Source organism: Schistocerca piceifrons, chromosome 3, assembly GCF_021461385.2.
Source record: "Schistocerca piceifrons isolate TAMUIC-IGC-003096 chromosome 3, iqSchPice1.1, whole genome shotgun sequence".
Lineage (NCBI taxonomy): Eukaryota > Metazoa > Arthropoda > Insecta > Orthoptera > Acrididae > Schistocerca > Schistocerca piceifrons.
The window spans coordinates 731,757,340-731,783,684 of record NC_060140.1 but is presented as its reverse complement, the minus strand read 5'-3'; the positions used below and the strand labels follow the sequence as shown (position 1 = coordinate 731,783,684).

Here is a 26,345-nt window from a genome sequence, read left to right as displayed (position 1 = left end):
TCTTTCCGCTGGAGAGATGTTACTCCGTTGCGGCGCACATTTCAGCAAGGTACGACACAATTCCCGACGAACTGCGTCTGCAGAATCCACAGGAAGAGGTCTAATAGCCTCCTCAATAGAACTGTTGAAATCCGTTAAAGGAGGTGAAGAAGGTGTAGGAGCAACGTTTAAACCTTTCACAAGCACTGAAATCGTCGCATCGTCAAACGGTTTCTCCGTGAGACTCACAGCGGCAAGAAACCCCTCCTGAACGATCCTTTGTGACAACCGTTAAGATTTTAAACAGGACACATCAGAATTAGTAGCGACTGCTTGTGGCGCCAAGTTTAGAATGGTGCCCAAGTACATGAGTTGTATACAGGGCGATTACAATTCGTAGCGAAAAATGACACAGATGATGTATGAGGGAAAAGGAGCAGGTGATAGGTCACTTGTGTGGAAAAATGTTCTCAAAGCAGCCCTGGATATAAATGTGCACTATACATGATCATTCAGCTTCCCCTACTGATGGGTTTTATACAATCCGCATCATCTTCAAAATTATTGGTCCTACAGAAAAAATTAACGGCACCTTTTTGCAGAAAAATTTAATCTAGTTAAATTTTGTACAGGGATACGTTTTCGCTGGAGCGCGTGGTTTCCGATTTATTCAAGAAAAACGCGCTTGAAGGTCACTTTTGTACGTTTTTCTTGAATAAATCGAAAACTACGCCATCTAGCGGAAACGTATCCCAGTACAAAATTAAATTACCCAAATTTCCTACAAAAAGGTTCAGTTCATTTTTTTCTGTTCAAAAAATAGTTCAAATGGCTCTGAGCACTATGGGACTTAACCTCTGTGGTCATCAGTCCCCTAGAACTTAGAACTACTTAAACCTAACTAACCTAAGGACATCACACACATCCATGCCCGAGGCAGGATTCGAACCTGCGACCGGAGCGGTCACGCAGTTCCAGACTGAAGCGCCTAGACCGCACGGCCACACCGGTCGGCGCTTTTTTTGTAGGGTCAACAAGTTTGCGTGTAGCGAGCGAGAGAATATGAAAATCTTGTGCCTGGTATTTGAAAGCGTTGCGGGTTGCATAAAACCAATCGGTAAGGGCAACTCAATCACTCTGTATAATATACTGGGTGATCAAAAAGTCAGTATAAATTTGAAAACTCAATAAATCACGGAATAATGTAGATAGAGAGGTGCAAATTGACACACATGCTTGGAATGACATGGGGTTTTATTAGAACGAAAAAATACAGAAGTTCAAAAAACGTCCGACAGATGGCGCTTCATCTGATCAGAATAGCAATAATCAGCACAACAAAGTAAGACAAAGCAAAGATGATGTTCTTTACAGGAAATGCTCAATATGTCCACCATCATTCCTCAACAATAGCTGTAGTCGAGGAATAATGTTGTGAACAGATGTCCGGAGTTAAGGTGAGGCAATGGCGTCGGATGTTGTCTTTCAGCATCGCTAGAGATGTCGGTCGATCACGATACACTTGCGACTTCAGGTAACCCCAAAGCCAATAATCGCACGGACTGAGGTCTGGGGACCTGGGAGGCCAAGTATGACGAAAGTGGCGGCTGAGCATACGATCATCACCAAACGACGTGCGCAAGAGGTCTTTCACGCGTCTAGCAATATGGGGTGGACCGCCATCCTGCATAAACATCGTACGTTCCAGCAGGTGTTTATCAGCCAGGCTGTGGATGATGCGATTCTGTAACATATCGGGGTACCTCTCACCCGTCACGGTAGCAGTTACAAAACCAGAATCACGCATTTACTCGAAGAAAAGAGGCCCGATAACGGTATGTGTGGTAAATCCAACCCATACCGTGACTTTCTCGTCGTGCAATGGAGTTTCCACGACAGTTCTAGGGGTAACCCAAATTTTGCAGTTGTGGGCGTTGACAGACGCTCGGAGCGCGGAATGAGCTTCGTCGGTCCACAACACGTTACTCAACCAATCGTCATCTTCCGTCATCTTTTGAAACGCCCACACCGCAAATGTCCTCCGCTTCACTAAATCGCCAGGTAACAGTTCATGATGCCGATGGATTTTGTACGGATAGCATCGTAGGGTACGCCTAAGTGCCAACCGAATAGTAGCGTATGGAACGCCGGTGCGACGTGCGACTGCACGAGCGCTGACTTCCCCGTTCATAGACGAACCCGCTACAGTCTCCATTTCTTCCTGAACTGTCTCAGCAGCATTACGCCTTGTGCTCGGTCGGCCACCACGGGGTCTATCGTCTAAACAACCCGTGGCTTCGAACTTCGGAATCACTCTCGCCACAGCTGCATTTGTCAACGGACCTTTACCCGTTCGAATCCCCTTCCTATGGCGATAGGATCGTAACGCTGAACTAGCACATTCCCCATTCTGATAATACAGCTTCAATAAAAGCGCCTTTTCAGGTAACGTCAACATGCTGCGACTGCTGGTGCATCTGATTCTCTCTCTCATTACAGCTCCTTTTTATACACGATTGTCATGCGCAGCCACTGACGCTTTGCTGTCTAGCACCATCTGTCGGACATTTTGTGAACTTTGGTTCTTTTTGGTTCTAATAAAACCCCATGTCATTCCAAGCATGTGTGTACTTTTTTATCACCCGGTACACTGAACGAAATTTTTGACGTCGAATAAAATGAAGCTAATATCTGTGTGTCAGTATAAAATTCATTTGTTAACGCGTCGAGGCGGCTGGCGGAGACTTGTGGCACGTTTGCGTTTGGTTGCAGGCAACGTGGAGGTGTTCCACTTCGGGCGGTGGGGCAGTGTCTGCGACGACGAGTGGGACGAGCGCGACGCGGCCGTCGTCTGCCGGCAGCTGGGCATGGCGGGCGCGGCGCGCGCCACGCACAACTCGCACTTCGGACAGGCCAGGCGTGAGTAACAGCACGCGGCGCCACGTGCCGCGCGGCTCTCCAAATGTTACAAATGTCCGGACGAGAAGTGTGGTTCCATCTCTCACGATAAAAGCTACTTTCCGAGCACATTTGATGAACCTAGAAGCCCACAGAGGTAAGTGCAACTTTTGGGTCATGGGATTGACTGCATTCCTGAATGAGCCTGTATGAGTGTCCTCTGGTGAGGTATCAAGGGACATAAGCTGAGAGTCGAGCAGGTACTGAGATCTAGTGCCAGATATAAGAACTAGATCCGAGCAGGTTTCCAGGATCACGTTTTTGGCGGGAATGTCCAGATTTATGCTGGAAACCCGACCCCCGATTAAATGCTTTCAGGATTCGCTCTAATTCTAATCACACCAAAATAGCCAATTTTCACACAACACAGTCTGTTTATAGAACTGGTGTTTAAACTAAATAAGTCGTACTTTGTAAATGTAACTGAAATTAAAAATTCATCCTTAAGTCGAAGACAGCTAAGTTGACAAAACTGCATTCAACGGCTGTTACGGCAGACTTACTCGCATTCAGTAGCGAGGCAGAAGTCACTTGTTACTGTGCGTTTTACACTTAGCGAAACATTCTTTGCAAATGGACTAGTCGTCAGATAGAGAAAGTAATGAAACGCCAGTGCCGAAAACGCATCAAAAGTTGAGACTGAAAATCAAATTTGATAATGAATGGTGTAAAGTTTGCAGGTAACCTAACAATGGTAAAGATTACTGTAATGTCCAATGTACTATCCGCCCCTTATATTTCGGTACATCTCACTCAGGCGTTAAAACATCTGTTAAAAATGGCGACTTTTTTAGGATTAGAAGTGACAGATTCATAAAAAAATTTCCTGATTTCTTTTATAAAAAAAACCTGGCCACCCTGATTTCAAATGTACACCCAGATACAAATAAAGCACCACGAGGAAATTATCCGAATGGGACCGAAATCTGTAGATGTGGTGGTCATATGCAGACAAACAAATGATTACAATTTCAGAATCATTGGATGATTTATTCAAGAGGGTAACTCTGCCTCTTATGCAAGCAGTATTGGCATTGATTGATGGAGTTGTTGGATATCTTCCTGGGGGATATCGTTCCGGATTATGACCAATTGGCGCTTTTCATCGTCAGAATCCCGAGCTGGATGAAGGGCACTGCCCATAATACTCCAAACGTTCTCACTTGGCGAGAAATCGGAAACCTTGCTCGCCGAGGCAGGGTTTGGCAAACACGAAGACAAGCGTCAAAAACTGTCGCCGTGTTAGGACGGGCATTATCTTGACGAAATGTAAGCCCAGGATAGCTTGCCATGAAAGGGAACAAAACGGGGCGTAGATTGTCATCGACATACTGCTGTGCTGTAAGAGTGTCGCAGGTGGCAACCAAAGGCGTCCAGCTATGACCAGAAATGGCACCCAGATCATCATTCCTGATTATCAGGGTGTATGGCGGGCGACATTCAGGTCGTTATCCCTCCTCTGTCCGGGACTTCTCCAGAGACGTCTTCACTGGTCCTCGGGCCTCATGTCGAAGTGGAACTCATCACTAAAGACAATTCTTCTCCAGTCAATGAGATTCTAGACCGAAAACGTATCTGGAGACGTTCTGGACATAGGTGGGATACCAACCTAAATGTCGCCTGCCATACTCCCTCATAATCTGGAATGATGATCTGGGTACCATCTCTTTTCATAGCAGGACCAATTTGGTTGTCATCTGCGGTACACTTAAGGCAAATAAAAAATATTCGCAGCCCTCTGCCAACGCATCAGCCCGTCTTTTCCCGCTCCTTTTTTGCTCTTTTTTTCCCCACCTTCCTGCCCCACAACCTCGTGACGGTGCGCCTGTTGGCATTCTAGTCCTTACACACTCCACCATACAGCGTTCGTCTCTCTGCTCACCCGCACACTACTATCCCTTTCCCTTCCCCGTCCCCTCCAAGACTGGTGCTTGCATCCCACGTGATAGTTGCACTCCGGCCCGAGATGTTCGACTTGGCGGTCGTGTGTGCCTGACGTGTGCTTGCTTGTGCGTATAAACGGCGTGTGTGTGTGTGTGTGTGTGTGTGTGTGTGTGTGTGTGTGTGTGTCTTTTACTGATGAAGGCTGTGGCCGAAAGCTTCATGTAAGTGTCTTTTAATTGTGCCTGTCTGGAACTTAATGTGTTTTCTTTGCGGTAAGTAGCTATCTGTCTTTTCCTATATTATTAAATAGTATCTCTCAAGCAAAATTATTCGAAATGCTACTTTTCTCCGTAATAATTTCATTAATAAATCATTCTTTATAGCAAAATTTCTTCAAATGTATACTCCGTTTGTGGTTCATAGTTAAAATTCCAAATATTTGGACATTATCTTCCTAAGTTTACTAGACGTGACCTCGGCTCTTGTGCTCCCTTCCTCTCCGACTTTTACGGAATTCCCAGACCTGTAAACCGCCAACTGACATTTGTTAAGGACATTGCTACCGCAAAAATCACTATTTTTTAATAATTTTCTGTGATATTCTGTACTATTCTGTACTATTCCACCCGTGGTCTAGGGGTAGCGTCCTTGATTCATAACCAAAACGTCTTCGGTCCCGGGTTCGATCCCCGCCACTGCCTAAATTTGGATAAATAATCAGCATTGGCGGCCGAAGACTTCCGGCATAAGAAGTCAACCTCATTCTGCCAACGGCCTTGTCAAAGAGGGCGGAGGAGCGGATAGAGGTTCAGGCCACTCTCTTGTCCTAGGGGTGGGAAATTGCCCCTAAAGGAGGAAGAATCAGCAATGATCAACGACATGAGGATGCAGAAGGCAATGGAAACCACTGCATTAAAGACACGTAACGTGTATCCACAGGACATGTGGCTTGTAATTGAAGAAGTGTCATGATGATCTCTCCATTGGCAAAAGATTCCGAAATAGTCCCCCATTCGGATCTCCAGGAGGGGACTGCCAAGGGGGAGGTTACCATGAGAAAAAGATTGAATAATCAACGAAAGGATAAAGTTCTACGAGTCGGGGCGTGGAATGTCAGAAGCTTGAACGTGATAGGGAAACTAGAAAATCTGAAAAGGGAAATGCAAAGGCTCAATCTAGATATAGTAGGGGTCAGTGAAGTGAAGTGGACGGAAGACAAGGATTTCTGGTCAGATGAGTATCGGGTAATATCAACAGCAGCAGAAAATGGTAATAACAGGTGTAGGATTCGTTATGAATAGGAAGGTAGGGCAGAGGGTGTGTTACTGTGGACAGTTCAGTGACCGGGTTGTTCTAATCAGAATCGACAGCAGACCAACACCGACAACGATAGTTCAGGTATACATGCCGACGTCGCAAGCTGAAGATGAACAGATAGAGAAAGTGTATGAGGATATTGAAAGGGGAATGCAGTATGTAAAGGGGGACGAAAATCTAATAGTCATGGGCGATTGGAATGCAGTTGTAGGGGAAGGAGTAGAAGAAAAGATTACAGGAGAAAATGGGCTTGGGACAAGGAATGAAAGGGGAGAAAGACTAATTGAGTTCTGTAACAAGTTTCAGCTAGTAATAGCGAATACCCTGTTCAAGAATCACAAGAGGAGGAGGTATACTTGAAAAAGGCCGGGAGATACGGGAAGATTTCAATTAGATTACATCATGGTCAGACAGAGATTCCGAAATCAGATACTGGATTGTAAGGCACACCCAAGAGCAGATATAGACTCAGATCACAATATAGTAGTGATGAAGTTCAAGACATTAGTCAGGAAGAATCAATACGCAAAGAAGTGGGATACGGAAGTACTAAGGAATGACGAGATACGTTTGAAGTTCTCTAACGCTATAGATACAGCAATAAGGAATAGCGCAGTAGGCAGTACAGTTGAAGAGGAATGGACATCTCTAAAAAGGGCCATCACAGAAGTTGGGAAGGAAAACATAGGTACAAAGAAGGTAGATGCGAAGAAACCATGGGTAACAGAAGAAATACTTCAGTTGATTGATGAAAGGAGGAAGTACAAACATGTTCCGGGAAAATCAGGATTACAGAAGTACAAGTCACTGAGGAATAAAATAAATAGGAAGTGCAGAGAAGCTAAGAAGAAATGTCTGCAGGAAAAATGTGAAGACATCGAAAAAGATATGATTGTAGGAAGGACAGACTCAGCATACAGGAAAGTCAAAACAACCTTTGGTGACATTAAAAGCAACGGTGGTAACACTAACAGTGCAACGGGAATTCCACTGTTAAATGCAGAGGAGAGAGCAGATAGGTGGAAAGAATACATTGAAAGCCTCTATGAGGGTGAAGATTTGTCTGATGTGATAGTAGAAGAAACAGGAGTCGATTTGGAAGAGATAGGGGATCCAGTATTAGAATCTGAATTTAAAAGAGCTTTGGAGGACTTACGGTCAAATAAGGCAGAAGGGATAGATAACATTCCATCAGAATTTCTAAAATCATTGGGGGAAGTGGCAACAAAACGACTATTCACGTTGGTGTGTAGAATATATGAGTCTGGCGACATACCATCTGACTTTCGGAAAAGCATCATCCACACAATTCCGAAGACGGCAAGAGCTGACAAGTGCGAGAATTATCGCACAATCAGCTTAACAGCTCATTCATCGAAGCTGCTTACAAGAATAATATACAGAAGAATGGAAAAGAAAATTGAGAATGCGCTAGGTGACGATCACTTTGGCTTTAGGAAAAGTAAAGGGACGAGAGAGGCAATTATGACGTTACGGCTAATAATGGAAGCAAGGCTAAAGAAAAATCAAGACACTTTCATAGGATCTGTCGACCTGGAAAAAGCATTCGACAATATGAAATGGTGCAAGCTGTTCGAGATTCTGAAAAAAGTAGGGGTAAGCTATAGGGAGAGACGGGTCATATACAATATGTACAACAACCAAGAGGGAATAATAAGAGTGGACGATCAAGAACGAAGTGCTCGTATTAAGAAGGGTGTAAGACAAGGCTGTAGCCTTTCGCCCCTACTCTTCAATCTGTACATCGAGGAAGCAATGATGGAAATAAAAGAAAGGTTCAGGAGCGGAATTAAAATACAAGGTGAAAGGATATCAATGATACGATTCGCTGATGGCATTGCTATCCTGGGTGAAAGTGAAGAAGAATTAAATGATCTGCTGAACGGAATGAACAGTCTAATGAGTACACAGTATGGTATGAGAGTAAATCGGAGAAAGACGAAGGTAATGAGAAGTAGTAGAAATGAGAACAGCGAGAAACTTAACATCAGGATTGATGGTCACGAAGTCAATGAAGTTAAGGAATTCTGCTACCTAGGCAGTAAAATAACCAATGACGGACGGAGCAAGGAGGACATCAAAAGCAGACTCGCTATGGCAAAAAAGACATTTCTGGCCAAAAGAAGTCTACTAATATCAAATACCGGCCTTAATTTGAGGAAGAAATTTCTGAGGATGTACGTCTGGAATACAGCATTGTATGGTAGTGAAACGTGGACTGTGGGAAAACCGGAACAGAAGAGAATCGAAGCATTTGAGATGTGGTGCTATAGACGAATGTTGAAAATTAGGTGGACTGATAAGGTAAAGAATGAGGAGGTTCTACGCAGAATCGGAGAGGAAAGGAATATGTGGAAAACACTGATAAGGAGAAGGGACACGATGATAGGACATCTGCTAAGACATGAGGGAATGACTTCCATGGTACTAGAGGGAGCTGTAGAGGGCAAAAACTGTAGAGGAAGACAGAGACTGGAATCCGTCAAGCAAATAATTGAGGACGTAGGTTGCAAGTGCTACTCTGAGATGAAGAGGTTAGCACAGGAAAGGAATTCGTGGCGGGCCGCATCAAACCAGTCAGTAGACTGATGACAAAAAAAAAAAAAAACGAAGTACATGGGCTGGATTTGAACCCCTACCGACAATGTGGTAGTTGTGGACCTTAGCCACTGACTGCCCTACGTTCGCTTAGTCAAATCATTCCCTGTGTTACAGGTATATAAGATATGTATAAAACTTCAACACCGATTTTCTCGGCAACTAGGGGCCGTCGCAGGAAAAGCTACTAGCCAAGTACTCGATACGGATCCCTCTACAAAACACCTAAGACTCATCAAAATGAGTGATAACAGGTCTCATAGACCCCTTTCAGACAGTGCTGTTTGATTCGGTAGTGATATATATGGATACTGATATGGACTCTGAAGTTGAAAACGTGTTATGAGGTAAGATTCTCAGGTATAATTTAGGGAGAAAATCGCAGACAAATTGGTTCAGGCAACGAGGAATAAGAGCATGAATCACCTTTATTAAGTTGCCAAATGATACATATAGCTTACTGAAGTTCCTGCGAGCATAACCTCCTGGTGTGAGGCACATTGATGCCTTTTGTGACAACCATGATGAACAATACAGTGGATGAAACAGTTACTCATCCATTCAACAACTGAATCCTAAAAATGGTACATGAAGAACATAACGGAAGGTACACACAGCGCCTTTCAGGAAAGGGTAACTAACGAAACTATTTTATAAGCAGCCAATGAAAGATTTTCAGAAAGTAGATTTTTTACCATACTCACTGGGGAAATAAGCTCTACTTCCAAAGAAGCCCGTTCGAAGCCCAGCTGAGAATAAAACACGTACAAAGTTGCATGAATGCATGGTCTCGCGGTGATATGAATTTATAAAATTTTCTCGGGCTTCCAGCCGCGTCGGGTGGTTAGAATCTCTCCAGCTTTCGACTGAGCTTTCCTCGACCATTGTCAATTGGTGATTGACTGCCGTGACGCCGTGGGCTAGCCGTTGTATAGCAGCGCTTATGACTGTGACGCCACTGGTGCTCTCTTCCTCGCGTCCGCGGCGCCCGCTTCAACCTCGCGATGGCCGCGTTCCAGGCTGTGGTGAGCTGCAAACCGGCGTCCTTACGACGAAAGTGGATCGTTATGTGCATCACATCAAGGATATCGACGATTTTAAAAACGTAAGTAAACATCTGCGTCTTAGGAAAGGTGAAGTTGTAGATTGTTTAAGCACATGTTGATATCGTATTTATTATATGGCGGCTAGTATTTCGACCAGTTGGACGGAGTGGCGATGGGGAGTCCTTTAGCTCAAGCCACAGCCAACCTTTTTATAGAGAAATTTGAAGACATCGCTTTGGACACGGATCCAGATAAGCCAAGTTGCTTTTATTGTTACGTCGACGACACTTTTATCATCTGGCCCTACGGACGTGAAAAACTGGGGGAATCCTTACAACACCTGATCGGCATTCACGATCGCATCACATTTACGATTGGAAGTAGGGATAGGTGGTCCATTGCCCTACCTTGACGTCCTCGTTCTCCAGAAAACCAATGGACACTTCAGCCACAGTGTGTACAGGAAATCTAAACACACGGATCGGTATCTGCACGCTCTTAGACACCTCCATCAAGCACAAAAAGGTGGCATTCCATCGTGCTAAAGTCATCTGAGACGCTGAAAATCTGCCACTAGAACTAATCCACTTCCGGAACATCTTCCACGGAAACGCTACAATTGCCGCCAGGTATCGCAAGCTATTTCTGGTGAGTCACGCAGGAGAATCACCAGCGAAGAAGAGAACAAGACACTTGCGCTTTTGCCTTTCTGTGGCACAGGACTTAAAACGCTTAGAGCGTACAAAAAAAAAAAAAAAAAAAAAAAAAAAAAAAAAAAAAAACTACGTCAGTGTGATCGCTACTATGTCGGCTAAACAGTACGCCGGACGGAACACGAGAAATGCTTATGCCTACACTATCCTGAAAAATCATCTATGGCAGAATACGCTTTAGAAAATCGACACCGAATTCTATTCGACGGAACATCTATCATTATGAGGACGAAGAGCTTTTGTGATAGCGTCGTAAAAGAAGCGGTAGAAATAAAAATATTTGAAAAGACCATCGTCAAGGACGGCGATTTGCAGCTCAGTACAGCCTGGGACTCGGCCATCGCGAAGATGAAGCAGGCGCGACGGACGCGGGACGAAAAAATTGCCACAGTTGGTGAGGAAGAGAGTACCAATGACGTCACAGCCAGCAGCGCGGCTACATAAGGGCGAGGCTACGGTGACACGGCAGTCAATCTTCACTTCACAATGGCCAAGGAGAGCTCGGTCGAAAGCTGGTGGGATTTTAACCACTTGACGCAGCTGCGAGCCCATAAACTTGCTTCTTGCTGTGCTACATCCCATTAGTGTACCATCCAGTTTGCGTAAAACTGCTTCAAGAAGAAGAGGACCGAAACGTTAATCACAGACGACTGCAGTGCTAGCAAGCGGAACCAGATGGACAGTCGTGTATGGCTTTTGAGACTGATTCTGAGTTAGGTAGACGCTTCGCGGACAGAAAGTTTCATACTATTGCACTAATTTTTGTGAGAATGTAAAAGAATTGTGTACCTACTTACTTCATTTTTATTGCCCAGTTATCGCTTCAAATACAGAAATCAAAGTTGATAAGTGCAACGTCGTATTTTAATGGTATCCTGAACATCGGCAAAGTGAGTCGCTGGTATGAATAGACAATGAAACTGCATCACACATCAGATTAAATACAACAAAGAGACTGTCACTAACTGAACTTTGCGCTCTATCTTCTCAAAAAGCGCTAAAGAGCAATTACTTGCTTTGGATCTAGGCGCCTCGTTTGTAAGCGATGTATGGTATGAAGGAGCAAAAGTGAATCTGTGAAGCATGTTAGCGATTTTCGAAGATGTGCGGACTATTGTTAGGACTCAACCGCATTTATTTGCGACTTCTTCAGTCAAGAGATGGGTGATGTTCTGCAATAAGATATTTATGAATTTCCAATGTTTATAAAATGCTTATTCTGAGCCCTTTCTGTTGAACCTGAAAATCAGTTCTTGTGTTATCAGTTTTGTGGCCTGCTTCGAGTAGAAGATCCGCTGTTGCTGTTGCTTATTTTAGGCGGAATGCCACGGTAACATCTCTCTGACTAACATAAAAGAATATCATTCCCCACTGCTACTGTTGGTAATATTCTTGGTCGAATTCTCTGCAACCGTTTATTGCCATAATTGTGGTGGTTGCAGACCTAGCTGAAGTGTAATCGACATGATATACATTGCTAACGAATACATAGACATCCAGGGAAGAGGAGCTTTACCTTTAAATAGCCTTCATAACGCTCGTTAAAACATCTGATTGCATTAAAAGAGAGTTGCTCTGGAGGATATTAGCTTTACCAAGATGCGTCTGATAATACATCCAGATTATCCTCTGCTATGCAGTACTGTTTCGTCAAAAAACGGGCCTGAGTAAAACTGCAATACCAAAACGGGGGTGAAAATGGAGTCTAACTGCTACCATTTTGTTCAGATATCTGCTAGACTTATACCACTCTTGCGGCATCAACAGCCCGACACTACACACGCTGACCACTAAACATCAATGTACGAGGGGCGTTGCAACACATTCTTTGCTGGAAGCAGGTTACTTTTATTCAGGATTCCAATACACCATATTATCCCCCTTTCTTTTGGCTCAAAACCGTGTTTTTCAACATTGCTTCCGTTCAGTGCTACGGCCTTACTAAACCTTACTGGGAGTGCCTGTATGCCCAGATGCTATCAATCTACTGGTCGACGTAGGAGCCAACATGTTGCTGCATCAGTAACCTCCCCATCATCCACGTACTTCTTCCCGCAGAGTGCATCCTTCATTGGGCCAAGCAGATGGAAGTCGGAAGGTGCGAGATCCGGGCTTTACGGTGGATGAGAAAAAACAGTCCAATGAAGTCTTCTGAGCTCCTCTCGGTGTGCAGACTCGTGTGTAGTCTTGATTTGTCATAGTGAAGGAGAAGTTCGTTTGCGTTTTTGTGGCGACAAACAGGCAGTAGCCGTTTTCTTCAATTTCCTAAGGGTAGCACAATACATTTCAGAATTGATCGGTACATCGTGAGGGAGGACATCAAACAGAGTCCCAGAAGACCGTCTTCATGAATTTATCAGCTGAGGGTGTGGCTCTGAAATTTTTCTTTGGAGGAGAGGTGGAGTGGCGCCACGCCATGGATTCCCGTTTTGTTTCCGGTTCGAAGTCTTGAACCCATGTTTCATCGCCTGTGACGATGTTCGTCAAAAATTACCAGCATCAGCCTCGTAACACGCAAGCAATTACTCATATATGGTCCTTCGTTGTTCTTTATGGCGTTCGGTTAACAAGCGAGAAACCCAGCGGGCACGCAGATTTGAATACCCCAACGGGTGGACGACTGTGTCAACATTACCAACGGGGACGTCCAGGTGAGCAGCGAGGTGTCTGATTGTGATCCGTCGATCACCTCGAATGAGAGTGACCACACGTTCCAACACTGTTGGAGTCACAACTGTGTCAGGCCGGCCAGCACACGGGAGTGGTGTACTGTAGGTCTATAGAAGAGCGTAGCGTTCCAAAAGAATGGAAAAGGTCACAGCTCATCCCCGTTTTCAAGAATGGACGTTGAACAGATGTGCAGAACTACAGACCTATATCTCTAACGTCGATCAGTTGTAGAATATTGGAACACGTATTATGTTCTAGTATAATGACTTTTCTGGAGACTACAAATCTAGCCTGTGGGAATCAGCATGGGTTTCGAAAAAGACGATCGTGTGAAACCCAGCTCGCGCTATTCGTCCACGAGACTCAGAGGGCCATAGACACGGGTTCCCAGGTAGATGCCATGTTTCTTGACTTGCGCAAGGCGTTTATACAGTTCGCCAAAGTCGTTTAATGAACAGAGTAAGAGCATATGGACCATCAGACCAATTGTGTGATTGGATTGAAGAGTTCCTAGATAACAGAAAGCAGCATGTCATTCTCGATGGAGAGAAGTCTTCCGAAGTAAGAGTGATTTCAGGTGTGCCGCAGGGGAGTGTTGTAGGACCGTTGCTGTTCACATATACCGGGTGATCAAAAAGTCAGCATAAATTTGAAAACTGAATAAATCACGTAATAATGTAGATAGAGAGGTGCAAATTGACACACATGCTTGGAATGACATGGGGTTTTATTAGAACCGAAAAAATACAAACGTTCAAAAAATGTCCGACAGATGGTGCTTCAAAGTAAGACAAAGCAAAGATGATGTTCTTTACAGGAAGTGCTCAATATGTCCACCATCATTCCTCAACAATAGCTGTAGTCGAGGAATAATGTTGTGAACAGCACTGTAAAGCATGTCCGGAGTTATGGTGAGGCATTGGCGTCGGATATTGTCTCCAGCATTCCTACAGATGTCGGTCGATCATGACACATTTGCGACTTCAGGTAACCCCAGAGCCAATAATCGCATGGACTGAGGTCTGGGGACCTGGGAGGCCAAGCATGACGAAAGTGGCGGCTGAGCATACGATCATCACCAAACGACGTGCGCAAGAGATCTTTCACGCGTCTAGCAATACTTTTTTTTGTTCTAATAAAACCCCATGTCATTCCAAGCATGTGTGTCAATTTTTACCCCTCTATCTACATTATTCCGTGGTTTACTAAGTTTTCAAATTTATACTGACTTTTTGATCACCCGGTATATAAATGACCTTGTGGATGACATCGGAAGTTCACTGAGGCTTTTTGCGGATGATGCTGTGGTATATCGAGAGGTTGTAACAATGGAAAATTGTACTGATATGCAGGAGGATATGCAACTAATTGACGCATGGTGCATGGAATGGCAATTGAATCTCAATGTAGACAAGCGTAATGTGCTGTGAATACATAGAAAGAAAAATCCTTTATCATTTAGCTACAATATAGCAGGTCAGCAACTGGAAGCAGTTAATTCCATAAATTATCTGGGAGTAGGCATTAGGAGTGATTTAAAATGGAATGACCATATAAAATTAATCGTCGGTAAAGCAGATGCCAGACTGAGATTCATTGGAAAAATCCTAAGGAAATGCAATCCGAAAACAAAGGAAGTAGGTTACAGTACACTTGTTCGCCCACTGCTTGAATACTGCTCACCGGTGAGGGATCCGTACCAGATAGGGTTGATAGAAGAGATAGAGAAGATCCAACGAAGAGCAGTGCGCTTCGTTACAGGAGCATTTAGTAATCGCGAAAGCGCTACGGAGATGATAGATAAACTCCAGTGGAAGACTCTGCAAGAGAGACGCTCAGTAGCTCGGTACGGGCTTTTGTTGAAGTTTCGAGAACATACCTTCACCGAGGAGTCAAGCAGTAGCTCCCTCCTACGTATATCTCGCGAAGAGACCATGGCCGCGCGGGGTTTTAGCCGAGCGGTCTGGGGCGCTGCAGTCATGGACTGTAGGGCTGGTCCCGGCGGAGGGTTGAGTCCTTCCTCGGGCATGGGTGTGTGTGTTTGTCCTTAGCATAATTTATGTTAACTAGTGTTTAAGCTTAGGGACTGATGACCTTAGCAGTTAAGTCCCATAGATTTCACACAGATTTTTGAAGAGACCATGAGGATAAAATCAGAGGGATTAGAGCCCACACAGAGGCATACCGACAATCTTTCTTTCCACGAACAACACGAGATTGGAATAGAAGGGAGGACCGATAGAGGTACTGAAAGTACCCTCCGCCACACACCGTCAGGTGGCTTGGGGAGTATGGATGTAGATGTAGATGTGGATCGGACAGGTTTGCGCGACATTGTTGCGATAATGACAGACGCCTCGCCTAACGACCCACCGTACTTTCGTTCACTGCTGGGTGTCTGTAGACAGTCTGCAAGAGCCTATCAATATCTGCGATGCCAATATTCCCGCTGATACAAACTCAATGACGGCCCTCTGCTTGGAACACACCTCCGTTGCAGACGCCATTTTGAAGGCCAAGTGGAGAGCCGCTAGCTATGGGAACCTCGTCAAACAATAGGGGCTCAAGCGAGAACATTCCACGAAGTCCTACAACAATTTACACTTTTTTTTTCAAACTAAATTGGCCGAGAAAAAAAACAGCGTTGCGTTAGTTGTTGAAGCCCCTCATACAAAGATTGCCTAAAGGATTTTGCCTCCACATCCAATAATTTACATTTGTACGTTACATGCAGAGGAGCGCTTCTGGATGGACAACCTGTACTGCACGGGGGAGGAGAGCCTGCTGTCGCAGTGCCGCTTCGACGGCTGGGGCAGCAGCGACTGCACCGTCGCGGAGTCGGCCGGCGTCGTCTGCCTCGGCGGCGCCGCCAGCACCACCAGCAGCAGCAGCGACGCGGCTGTCACGCCGCCGCCCGCAGACTCGCCGCGCCTCAAGATAAAGGTCAGTCTCGGGCGCACTGTCTGGGCCGGCGCTGGGGGCTACTGTTTGATGCAGGATGTTATCAGTGTGCACGTAGTGGCTCTGAGGTACTGATCAACATCCGGTTACGAACTTAAATCGACATACTGCTCGCCTTGGAGCGCTGTAGATCTGACCCCTACTGCAAGTGGTGACTATGTGCCAATCGGTTGTACGGAAACAGTGTAGTAGCATGAGTCTATGTGGGGACGTGACGTATTACACTACTGGCCATTAAAATTGCTGCACCACGAAGATGACGTGCTACAGACGCGAAATTTAACCGACAGGAAGAAGATGCTGTGATATGCAAATGATTAGCTTTTCAGAGCATTCACACAACTTGGTGCCGGTGGTGACACCTACAACGCGCTGACATGAGGAAAGTTTCCAACCGATTTCTCATACACAAACAGCAGTTGACCGGCGTTGCCTGGTGAAACGTTGTTGTGATGCCTCGTGTAAGGAGCAGAAATGCGTACCATCACGTTTCCGACTTTGATAAAGGTCGGATTGTAGCTTATCGCGAAGGCGGTTTATCGTATCGCGACATTCTTGCTTGTGTTGGTCGAGATCCAATGACTGTTAGCAGAATATGGAATCGGTGGGTTCAGGAGGGTAATACGGAACGCTGTGCTGGAGCCCAACGGCCTCGTATCACTAGCAGTCGAGTTGACAGCCATCTTATCCGCATGGTGGTAACGGATCGTGCAGCCACGTCTCGATCCCTGAGTCAACAGATGGGAACGTTTGCAAGACAACAACCATCTGCACGAACAGTTCGATTACGTTTGCAGCAGCATGGACTATCAGCTCAGTGACCATGGCTGCGGTTACCCTTGACGCTGCATCACAGACAGGAGCGCGTGCGATGGTGTACTCAACGACGAACCTGGGTGCACGAATGGCAAAACGTCATTTTTTCGGATGAATCCAGGTTCTGTTTACAGCATCATGATGGTCGCATCCGTGTTTGGCGACACCGCGGTGAACGCACATTGGAAGCGTGTATTCGTCATCACCATACTGGCGTATCAGCCGGCGTGATGGTATGGGGTGCCATTGGTTACACGTCTCGACCACCTCTTGTTCGCATTGACGGTACTTTCAACAGTGGACGTTACATTTCAGATGTGTTACGACCCATGGCTCTACCCTTCATTCGATCCCTGCGAAACCACACATTTCAGCAGGAGAATGCACGACCGCATGTTGCAGGTCCTGTGTGGGCCTTTCTGGATACAGAAAATGTTCGGCTGCTGCCCTGGCCAGCACATTCTCCAGATCTCTCACCAACTGAAAACATCTGGTCAATGGTGGCCGAGCAACTGGCCTGTCATAATACGCCAGTCACTACTGTTGATGAACTGTGGTATCGTGTTGAAGCTGTACGAGCAGCTGTACTGTACAAGCCATCCAAGCTCTGTTTGACTCAATGTCCAGGCGTATCAAGAGGTGATTGTTCTGGGTACTGATTTCTCAGGATCTACACACCCAAATTGCGTGAAAATGTACATGTCAGTTCTAGTATAATACATTTGTCTAATTTTAATATATTTTGTGTGGGATCTAAAATTTTAAAACCCCTCTCACACCGGCCTGATTTAGCTTCACTGATCAGGATAGTAAAAACATGCGTATGTTAAGGGAATTTTCATTCACAAAGCAGGCTTACCACATTCACACATTTCAGTACTGTTCTATCCTGATAAAATTGAGCTTAACTTAAATTCCATAAGGCAGTGAAGCCATTTCGAAGTCTCGGTGCGACGAAAATTGTCAGTCGATCTCCTGAAAACATTTGTAATAATTATTAACTTTCGGTGATCATATGGGGAAGACCGGAGATCTGCTGGTAAGACCGTGTTAACCTATTTATTTGAAGTAACTGGATATGTTGAGCATACAAAACGGCAGGTTCGTCCAGTGTAAATCAGACGTTCCCCACTGATCCCGTGCAACACAGCGTAGTAAGCAGACACTGTCAATAATAATCAGTTAAATAATACGCGAACACACTTACTTTAGTTTAGTTCGTGTATTAAATTCCTTCTCATACAGAATCTCATCAAAATGGCGACTAGCTCAACAATACATACATATACATCCTTCTTTCACGACTAATCGGCAAGAAGTCCGTATTCTTTTTCCTAAGAGAAAACATAGATAGCAGAGAAGCTATTCCATGGAGTAAATGGACGCTCCAAGGAATAATTGGGCTTGAAACTACTTTGCATTGATAATCGGTAAGATAAGAAGAGATATTTCGAGATATGTACTGAGTTATATAATTTATAAAATTTCTGAAAATATCGCGGAGAGACCGCTGCAAGAGACATTACACAATGAATACCCATTTATCATCTGCATTTCTTCTTGGTGTAGCAATTTTACTGACCAGTAGTGTAGCAGGTAGGAGTTATCGTCAAGATACAAAGGAATTAAAGACATTAGCAAGCTAAAAATTCGTGCCAGACCGGAGACCGGGATTCAAACCCAGGTCTCCTGCTTACTAAGTAAATGCGCTGACCATTACACCGTCCGGACACAGTGGTCATCACGATCACACGGACTATCCTATCACACCTCCCGTCAGATCCAAAGTCTCAACTTATACCAAACACCACTGATGTTGTGCCCCTGCTCATTAGCCTCATTACTTGCGACATCTCGTCGATTCTGTAAGACTTTGAGCTTGGTGTGCATTTGCACTGAAGGGATCATTTGCCGTCATCATCTGACTTATACAGTAAACTTATATGAATATGGTGTCTGTTTTTTCAGATATGTCTGAAAGATTGATGACCAGCAACCGTCTAAAACGAAATTAGAATTATATTAATGCCTTGAGCTGCTAACGGGCGTTGATATATGTCAACGGGGACAGGTGAAAATGTGTACCCCGACCGAGACTCGACCCCCGTGATCTCCTGCTTACATGGCAGACGCTCTGTCCATCTGAGCCACCGAAGGCGCAGAGGATAGTGCGAGTGCAGGGAGAATCTCGCGTACGCCTCCCGCGAGACCCACATTCTCACCTTATATGCACACATACCCGAACCCTTGCGGCACTTGGTAAGAATGTCTTCCTCGGGTAATGAGTGTGTTGGGGTGGGACACTACGAATGTAGTGTGTGGACATAATATGCGCGAGATAGTCCCTGCAGTAGCCCTATCCTCTCTGCCCACGGTGGCCCAGATGGATAGATCGTCTGGCATATAAGCAGGAGATCCCGGGTTCGAGTCCCGGTCGGGGCACACATTTTCACCTGTCCCCGTTGATATCTATCACCACCCGTTAGCAGCTGAAGGTATTAATATATAATTCTAATTTTGACTTATACAGGGTGAACATTGGTAAAACCTACAATCTGCAAGGACGGTTCAAATGGTTCAAATGGCTCTGAGCACTATGGGACTTAACTTCTGAGGTCATCAGTCCCCTAGAACTTAGAACTACTTAAACCTAACCAACCTAAGGACATCACACGCATCCATGCCCGAGGCAGGATTCGAACCTACGACCGTAGCGGTCGCGCGGTTCCAGACTGTAGCGCCTGGAACCGCTCGGCCATTCCAGCCGGCCTGGAAGGACGAATTTCCGACCGCAAGTGGGGAAAAAAGATCCTATGAACTTATGTCAGCCGGCCGCTGTGGTCGAGCGGGTCTAGGCGCTTCAGTCCGGAACCGCGCTGCTGCTATGGTCGCAGGTTCGAATCCTGCCTCGGGCGTGGATGTGTGTGATGTCCTTAGGTTAGTTAGGTTTAAGTAGTTCTAAGTTCTAGAGGATTGATGACTTCAGATGTGAAGTCTCATAGTGCTTAGAGCCATTTTTGAACATATGTCAGGAAATGCCATTGCCACGGTAGATGGCGCTAACGAATGACAGTTCCTCTGACCACGTGCCGTGTGTTCCTTGTGTGTTGCAGGCTGTGTGACTGACGCAGCGTACTGTAACCACCAGAATGGTCCGGTAATCGTGTCGGGGACAAGTCGAGATAGTGTTTGTGTACGAAAAGGTCGGGAGGCAGCACGGCTATACCAAAACAGGTACCTTCACAGACACAAAATGCATCACACAACATTTCAAGCCCTTTTTGAGAATTTGTGTACTTTCAGACGAACGTGTTTTGGGGGGGGGGGGGGGGGGGGGGGCACTTACCTGGAGCTTGCACTAGGCTTCGTCTCAATATCCTGTAGAACCCGTTTATCCGAATCTGGTGTACGCACAGTCCGCAGCCTCCCTGTACAGCCAGACATTCGGAAAAAGTACGGCCATCTTCATCAAAAAACCAGTCCAGCTCATTGAGAGCCTTTCGAACAGCATCACTGCTGTTTTATTTGAGCTTCTCACACTCTAAAGCATGTAGATATCGATAGATTTTCTAGCAGGATAAATACCAACTTGAAACACGTAAGGCATGTGTACTTAGAAATAAGCTTCTTGACATATATCATAGAGCGAAAAAACAATAGGCACTAACAGTATATAGTGGACAGGTTAAAATCAAACGAAAACCGAATTAAGATGGAAGTAAAATGCCACAACAACAATTGGTAAGCAATATGTAAAACATAAATAATAAAATACTAACAACAGATGTGCCAGTGGCATGGTACAGAGTCATAAATAATGTTGTTAGTAGTGATGAAAAATTTTTCCCAGTAGGGTTCAGTGCAACAGTTGTATGTCCTAAATGAACTACCCTCAACTCATTAAATCACCGCTTCATTTGTGATGAATATAAAGAAAGGCCTACATGGAAGGAAGTTGCAGTGCACGTTACTTTCTTCAAACAGGGTGGCGGAAAAGAAATAACACAGAACAATTTATTCTTTCCGGAAGAAGTTTATTAACAACAACAAAATTTAATATTTTTTTATGTTTGTAAATTACCTCAGTTATGTTATAAATAAAAACGGAGATGATAATGCATAAGAAAATAGAAAATATTTCAAAGATGTTTATTACAAAAAGTACAAGAAAAAAGACTAACAAAGAAACTTCGATAGTATGTTGAAAATTGTTCCAGAAACATGATGTAGACTAAAGGTATAATTACTACCCACATGACGAAATGAAGAAGCATTTTAAAGTAGGGGACTGTTGTTGGGGATGAAGTATGGAGAGGATTTCACGGTCCCCGTGCCCGTTACTGAAGCTGTGAAGTCCTTAACACAAGCCCGAAATAGCATTACCTACAGGGATACAATGCTACGGACTGAAGAACAGCTACAACGACTGCATCAACAAAGTACTGTTTACAAACGCAATGACATTATGTGTGGGTAGGCGCAGTTAACGTCCTTCGTTTCCTGATCCGCCGCAAAAGACGCAGACGCACCTTGCAGCCGCACCACAGCCAGTCTCCTGATCGTCCCGGCTTATCTTCGTGTATTAAAGAACTCTGTCGGTGAAAAAAGTGGTTAAGTGCCAGAATTCAAACCCAAATGTCTCATATTCGATCTCCATTCAATCCCAGAAGTCTTATCTGTCATTTAGGTCTTTTTTTTCTTTTTTTCGCCTCTGGCAATGTCTGTTGATGTGAAAAAGGCCGAGTTACACCGCGATTCGGTATCCACATTATATCACTATATCTGGCTGGTTAAATCAATACAAAAGGTGTGAAGAAGGCAACGACACGCTTTCTCCAACAGGACCATGACTAATAAAGCTTTGTGGTGTTCAAAACAACATTGGGATTGGTGACTGCTTTATTTACAGAGACGATGTACACAATTTTTCCGTCTAATCTTACCTTAAAGTGATGATGCTACGGTAGGAATGGAATTTGGTCGCTGAAATAAAGCAATACTAAAGCAGGGTCAAATGGTTCAAACGACTCTGAGCACTATGGGACTCAACTGCTGTGGTCATAAGTCCCCTAGAACTTAGAACTACTTAAACCTAACTAACCTAAGGACATCACACACATCCATGCCCGAGGCAGGATTCGAACCTGCGACCGTAGCGGTCGTGCGGTTCCAGACTGTAGCGCCTTTAACCGCTCGACCACTCCGGCCGGCTAAAGCAGGGTCAGAAAACCAAGTCCAGCACTATCGAGAAACTAACTTCTCGAAGGAAGGACCCTTGTCCTAAGACACAATAATAATTCCTCGTACATGGAACTGCGATGTCACAGTGTCTTCGCGTAACCACGAGTCGTTTAAGACGGCCGTCCGCCCAGGTAAGGACCCCGGCAGTGAGCACGGTAGTCGCGCCATACCATCGTAGAATCCACCGGCACGTACAATACCGTTGTCAGTCAGCCGTTGAAACCCTGACGTCGTTCGAAACAATCTCATTCTGATCAATGTGCCCCCCCTCCCCCCCCCACCCCCACCCCCCACCCCCCGGCAACTTTACTAACAGAGATCTCAGTCAGTTTGAACGAAAAAAAGAAAAGAAAAAACATGTGAGCTGGGTCACAAAGTCCCTTTCGCCACAAAGCCCCTTCCGCCAACTAGACACTGCCATTAGACATTCGTTTGTATTACAAACGAAGTATTTCTACAGATTGTCAACAATCAGACGTGTCTGTTGGGAGAGTCAGGCAAGAACGTGGGATGACTGACCGCAGTGTTTATATCGTTTTATTAGTTCTGCAGCGCTGATTAATATTAAATTATAGAGATGGACGGGGGACCGGGACCGCGGGAAATGGGGGTTGGGGGGGGGGGGGTGGTAGACGATTCTATATCTCATTCCCCCCTGCCCGTCACATCGGTATCGGTTGTACTAAAGCAGGGATAATAAAACTCCGAACGGTGCTGCTCTAAAGCAGCAGTCAGAGGTTCTTACCACCTCCCCCACCCCCCGCCACCCATCCCCCGGCTCACCATACTACTCACCTATTCATCGTCGCCACTGGCGTCTGAAGTTGAAATGCAGTCAAAATCTATCTTAAATACAAACACTATTATGGTTGGGAATGGAGTGAGACAGGGTTGTAGCCTATCCCCGATGTTATTCAATCTGTACATTGAGCAAGCAGTAAAGAAAACAAAAGAAAAATTCGGAGTAGGAATTAAAGCCCATGGAGAAGAAATAAAAACTTTGAGGTTCGCCGATGACCCTGTAATTCTGTCAGAGACAGCAAGGGACTTGGAAGAGCGGTTGAACGGAATGGACAGTGTCTTGAAAGGAGGATATAACATGAAAATCAACAAAAGCAAAACGAGGATAATGGAATGTAGTCGAATTAAATCGGGTGATGCTGAGGGAATTAGATTAGGGAATGAGACACTTAAAGTAGTAGAGGAGTTTTGCTGTTTGGGGAGCAAAATAACTGACGATGGTCGAAGTAGAGAGGATATAAAATGTAGACTGGCAATGGCAAGGAAAGCGTTTCTGAAGAAGACAAACTTGTTAACATCGAGTATAGATTTACGTGTCAGGAAGTCGTTTCTGAAAGTATTTGTATGGAGTGTAGCTATGTATGGGAGCGCAACAGGGACGATAAATAGTTTGGACAAGAAGAGAATAGAAGCTTTCGAAATGTGGTGCTACAGAAGAATACTGAAGATTAGATGGGTAGATCACATAACTAATGAGGAAGTATTGAATAGAATTAGGGAGAAGGGAAATTTGTGGCACACTAGAAGAAGGCATCGGTTGGTAGGACATGTTCTGAGGCATCAAGGGATCACCAATTTAGTATTGGAGGGCATCGTGGAGGGTAAAAATCGTAGAGGGAGACCAAGAGATGAATATACTAAACAGATTCAGAAGGATGTAGGCTGCAGCAGGTACTGCGAGATGAAGAAGTTTGCACAGGATAGAGTAGTATGGAGAGCTGCATCAAACCAGTCTCAGGACAGAAGAGCACAACAACAATAAGCGAAAAATAGCTTTTCTAGCTATTTCAATTATTTTTTCAAAATTTTCTTCATCCTGCACACTGTCAGTACGTTGTCTTCCTGTGTGCTGTGTCCACTTGCTTCAGTGGGCTGGTGTTTGTACAGCAGCTTGCGCTTTTCATTTTCTTTACTAGTATCGCCTTTAGCGCCGGCTAAATGACACCATTGTTAGGCAAGTGACAGAAGGAGCCCCTCCGGAAAATAACGAGCAGTTCGGGAAAGAAGGCCAGTGTCCAGTCTGTGCGCGGGATGAGTGGGCTGGGGGGGGGGGGGAGAGGGGGGAGGCAGGATCTTGGTAGGACTTGCGGAGGAGGCTCGGCCGGCAGCGATTGAGCGCTTTGGCTGCATACAGTTGCAAATCGTGCCTCGTGTAGGCACGAATGACGCCTGCCGCCTAAGTTCAGAGACCGTCCTCAGTTTCCACAGGTGGATGGCTTCCAGCGGGGTGGAAGTAGAGCTATCGCTTCGCAGCATCGTTCCACAAACTGATCGCAGTCCTCTGGTTTGGAGCAGTACGGAAGGTCTAAACCAGAGGCTCAGACGATTCTGCGACGGTATCGGATGCAAATTTTTCGACCTTCGCTACCCGTTTGAGAATTGTATGGTACTCCTTTAATAGGTCAAGCACGCATTACAAGAAGGAAGCGGCTTCCAGGGTAGAGGAGAACATGTGGCGTACACATTTGGGTTTTTTAGGTTAGAGAAATCCCTCCACAGACCCGATGAGATGCATTATGAGTCCGGACAGAGTAGCATTCGTCATAGCAGATCGGAGAAAGAAAATGTGAACATAGTATTAATTAAGTGCAGGTGTAGCTATCGAGAGGTCCCCACATAGTACTGGGGCAAGATAGCCGGCTGGAACCAGAGGATGATAGCAATGAAATTCTAAACTCTGATTGGAATACTTATCACAAAGATAGGTTGAACGCTGCTGGTGCAGGCGTGTTTATAGCAATGAAATGTACGATAATAACTAGTAACATTAGTATCAGAATGCGAAATAGTTTGATTGAACTGTTAAAGGTGGATCAGACTTAGCCATCGGATGCTTTATATACCCAACGCCTCGGCGGAACAGTTGAGGGAAATGTGGAGAATATTTCGCATAATTTACCTGATCATGTTATGCTTTAGGGAGACTCAAGTTATGAGGACGGGTAGTAGAGACAGACAATAATGAGAAATTGTTTCAAGTACGTTATCCGAAAAATACCTTCAGCAGTTAATCAGAGAACCGATTCGTGAAATAACATCTTAGACCTGCCGGCGACGGGCAAACCTGAACTTTTCGATTCAGTTAGCGTATAAAGTGGGAATCAGTGATCATAAGGTCTTTGCAGCATCACTGAATACGGGTAAAAGTATGAATACAAAGAAAGGCAGGAAGATCTTTCTGTTTAGCATGAGCGACCTAACAGGTCATCACGAAAATTTTGTGTCCAGCACTGACAACGCTGAGCATCGATGGATAAAGTTCAAGAGCATCATACGATACGCTTTAAGCAAGTATGTACCGAACAGAATTGTGAGGAATGGAAAAGACCCATCATGGTTTGACAACCATGTTAGGAAGCTGCTACGAAAGCAAAGAGAGCTTCACTGGAAATTTAAATGTAGACGAAGATTCACAGATAAACGGTACGTAACCGTAGCCAAAATTAGTGTAATGAGGACTATGCGTGAATCATTCAATGGACACGAAAGTAAAACTCTAGCTACCAGCTTGACAGGGCCGAAAAACTAAACGTCTTTTTCCAAAAGTGTTTCACAGAGGAAGCTCACACAGTAGTTTCTCCTTTAAATAGTCGCACGGACGACAAAGTAGTAGATATCGATTTAAGTGACCGAAGGACAGAAAAGCAACTCAAATCGCTCAACAGAGGAAGGGTCACTGGACCTAACTGGATACCAATTCGGTAACTGGATTCTTGACAGACCGTGCGAAAGAACTTGCTCCTCTTCTAGCGGCGGAGTACATGATTGGAGAAAAGCACAACCCGTTCCCGTTTTGAAGAAGCGTCGTCGAACGCAGACGCAAAACCATAGGCCTTTATCACTGACGTTCAGGCTGTTGTAAAATTTTGTAACATCAACGCTCGCACAGTATGACATGTCTGGTGACCGAAAATCTTCTCTACAGCAATCAACATGGCTTCCGAAAACACCGGTCGTGTGAAACCCCTCCTACTTTGTTCGTCCACGAGACGCAGAAAGCAGTAGATACAGGCGCCCGTGTTAGATACTATGTTCCTTGACTTTCGAGAGGCATTCGATACTGTTCGACACTGCCACGTAAGGAACAAAATATGAGCGCATAGATCATCACAGACTGTGT

General features: G+C 45.0%; 1 protein-coding gene across 1 annotated transcript in view; it reads left to right on the top strand.

Moving 5' to 3' along the window:
- The window catches only part of LOC124789529 (lysyl oxidase homolog 3), a 143,462-nt gene that overhangs the window by 48,831 nt on the left and 68,286 nt on the right, over positions 1–26,345 (top strand). The window contains exons 2-3 of the mRNA XM_047256923.1: positions 2,752–2,898; positions 15,921–16,129. Coding sequence (XP_047112879.1) covers positions 2,752–2,898; positions 15,921–16,129 — 356 coding nt within the window. The remainder of the gene's footprint in view (positions 1–2,751; positions 2,899–15,920; positions 16,130–26,345) is intronic.